The 2,797-nt window shown below is 31.9% G+C and overlaps 1 protein-coding gene across 1 annotated transcript; it reads left to right on the top strand.

The window, feature by feature from the left end:
- The first annotated feature begins 329 nt into the window (after positions 1–329).
- LOC124885663 lies at positions 330–2,209 on the top strand. Its single transcript, XM_047393904.1, has 4 exons — positions 330–399; positions 520–751; positions 1,028–1,158; positions 1,401–2,209. The coding sequence occupies exons 1-4, from the start codon at positions 330–332 to the stop codon at positions 2,207–2,209; spliced, it is 1,242 nt and encodes a 413-aa protein (XP_047249860.1).
- The last annotated feature ends 588 nt before the right edge of the window (positions 2,210–2,797 follow it).

Raw genomic sequence — 2,797 nt, 5'->3', positions numbered from 1 at the left:
CGAATACGAGATGAAGTGAGGAAATATTATATTGAAAAATGGCCTTGTCAACCTATCTTGAAACCATATCCTTCAAGTGAAATGGGAGGTAGAATGCGTCAATTTGCTTCAAGTTGGTTCAAAGGTTCACATTCTACTTGGTTGGAGTATAGTGTGGAGAAAGATGCCGCATATTGTCTTTGTTGTTATTTGTTCAATAATAAATTTGTTCATGAAACTACGGGTGATTTTATGCATCAAGGGGTTTTAGGGGTTGGAATAACGCTCTTGAAAGATTTCGTTTACATGTTAGTGAAATTAATAGTGTTCACCACAAGTGTTACAATAAGATGATAGATTTGTCAAATCATCGTCAATCAATTCAAGTTGTTCTTGACAAACATTCTCAAAAGGTAAAAAGTGAGTACCGAATTCGTTTGAAAGCTTCAATTGAAGTGAAAATACTTCTTTTGTATCATAGATTGCCTTTTTGAGGTCATGACGAAAGTGAATCTTCAACTAATCAATGCTACTTTTTAGGAGTTTTGCGGTGGCATGGAGACAAACATCCGGATGTGGGAAAAGTGATATTAGAAAAAGCTCTACAAAATGATACTTTGACTTGTCCTATGATCCAAAAGGATATTGTCAATGCTTGTGCGAAAGAAACATTGAAAGTTATAATTGGAGACTTGAATGAAGATTATTTTGGTATATTAGTTGATGAATCCAAAGACATCTCACACAAAGAACAAATGACTCTTGTTTTGAGGTATGTTGATAAGAATGGTGAAGTTACAGAATGATTTATCGGTCTTGTCCATATTAGTGATACTTCGGCATGCTCATTGAAGAAAGAAATTTATTCTTTGCTTTCCGATCACTCACGAAGTCCATCCAAAATACGTGGACAAGGCTATGATAGATCCAGTAATATGAAAGGAGAGATAAATGGTCTCAAAACTTTAATTATGAAGGATATTCCTTCGGCATATTATATTCATTATTTTGCACATCAATTTCAACTAACGCTTGTTGCTATTGCTAGAAAATACTTAGAAGTTGAAGACTTTTTTGATCATGTTACTAATGTGTTGAATGTTGTTGGAAGATCTTTTAAGCGTAGAGATTTACTTCGTCATCACCAAGCTAAAAATTTGAAGCAATTACTTGAGTCCGGTAAAGCTCATACTGGACAAGGATCACATCAAGAACATGGGCTTCAAATATTGGGTGACACTCGTTGGGATCACATTTCAAAACATTGGATAACTTTCTAGTTATTTTCTCATCTATTATTCATGTGCTTGGAGTGATTGAAATTGAAGGTTCTACCTAAAGTGATAGAAATCAAGCGGAATATCTTTTGACAAAGGTCAAAATATTAAAATTTGTTTTTATGCTTCACTTGATGTTGAAAGTGTTGGCCATGTCAAATGAGTTGAGCAGGATTTTACAAAAAAAAGATCAAGATATTGTTAATTTCATGAATTTTCTTAACATTTCAAAGAAAAGATTGCAAGATATAAGAGAAAATGGGTGGAAATCTTTGTTGGATGATGTTTCTTCATTTTTTGATTCACATGGTATCTTAATTCCCAAATTAGATGAGCCTTATTTTCATAAAAAGTCAAAGCATAAGTGTTTGGATGTTTGTTATTCGTACCATTTGCGTGTTGAAATCTTTTGTGCTGTCATTGATGTGCAACTTCAAGAGCTTAATGATCGTTTTGATATAGTGAGTAGTGATTTGCTTCTTGGGATGGGCAGCTTGAATTCTGTCAATAATTTCTCTAACTTTGATAAAGGTAGAATCATGACTTTAGCGAAGTATTATCCAAATGAGTTTGACGATGAAAAGCTTCGAGATTTGAGTTACCAACTTGATACTTTCATAATTCATATGCGAGGTGGTAATTTCAAATTCTCCAACTTGCAAGAAATTCGTGATTTGACAAAGGCATTAGTTGAGGAAAATCTTGTGGAGACTTATTCACTTGTTTATTTATTTGTGAAGTTGGCTCTAATTTTACCCCTTTCTACGACAACTGTGGAAAGAACATTCTCTTACATTAAGCACATAAAAAATAAAGTGCAAAATTGTATTGGTGATCAATATTTAAATAATTTTTTAGTATATTACATAGAGCGTGATGTATTTGCAAATGTAAGTAATGAGGTCATCGTTGATCGTTTCCCGAATATGAAAACTCATCGTGGACAATTGTAATGAATTATGGATATTATATTATGATATTAGTAATATTTTTGAAAGATTAAGTTTTGCCATTTTATTATTGTTCTATTTTTATTAATTGGTTGGTTAATTGTCCTATAGATCAAAAAATGAATAATGATTAATTTAATCGATAAGTTTACTTGGCACCCAGGGAGTCCGGATCCTGGATCCGCCTCTGAGTGTAGTAGAAATTTAAACTTGACTCCCTCCATTTGCTTTAACTTGTCATACTTTGACTTGATACATTCATTAAGAAAATAATTATTGACATAGTTATTTATCAAGTACCCCTATTAAAAATGTTTATTATTTTTTCTTGAAATTAATTTGGAGAAAAAATAATTAACATTAAATGTAAAATCGGAAAATAAAAATTGTATTTTCTTGATATGTCAAGAATGACAATAAAAATAGAAATTCTATTAGAAAATAAGTGACAAGTAAAATTGAACGGAGGAAGTATAAAGCTAAACAAGTAGAAATACACATCACGCATGACAATCTCAAGTGAATTGTCACACAGATGCAATGTAAGATGGATGTATCTACCTGTTCAACTTTATACCAATTTAAGTATCT

This window comes from Capsicum annuum, chromosome 7, assembly GCF_002878395.1.
Source record: "Capsicum annuum cultivar UCD-10X-F1 chromosome 7, UCD10Xv1.1, whole genome shotgun sequence".
Lineage (NCBI taxonomy): Eukaryota > Viridiplantae > Streptophyta > Magnoliopsida > Solanales > Solanaceae > Capsicum > Capsicum annuum.
The sequence above is the reverse complement of the archived record's forward strand: the minus strand, read 5'-3'. Positions and strand labels throughout refer to the sequence as shown.

What these genes read in the sequence shown, in the direction of transcription:
- LOC124885663 (XM_047393904.1), top strand. Translation starts at nt 330, where the DNA reads ATGATAGATTTGTCAAATCATCGTCAATCAATTCAAGTTGTTCTTGAC. An exon ending in ACATTCTCAAAAGGTAAAAA is followed by an intron (nt 400 to 519) that starts GTGAGTACCGAA and finishes GCTACTTTTTAG; the next exon opens with GAGTTTTGCGGTGGCATGGA. An exon ending in CAAATGACTCTTGTTTTGAG is followed by an intron (nt 752 to 1,027) that starts GTATGTTGATAA and finishes TGCTATTGCTAG; the next exon opens with AAAATACTTAGAAGTTGAAG.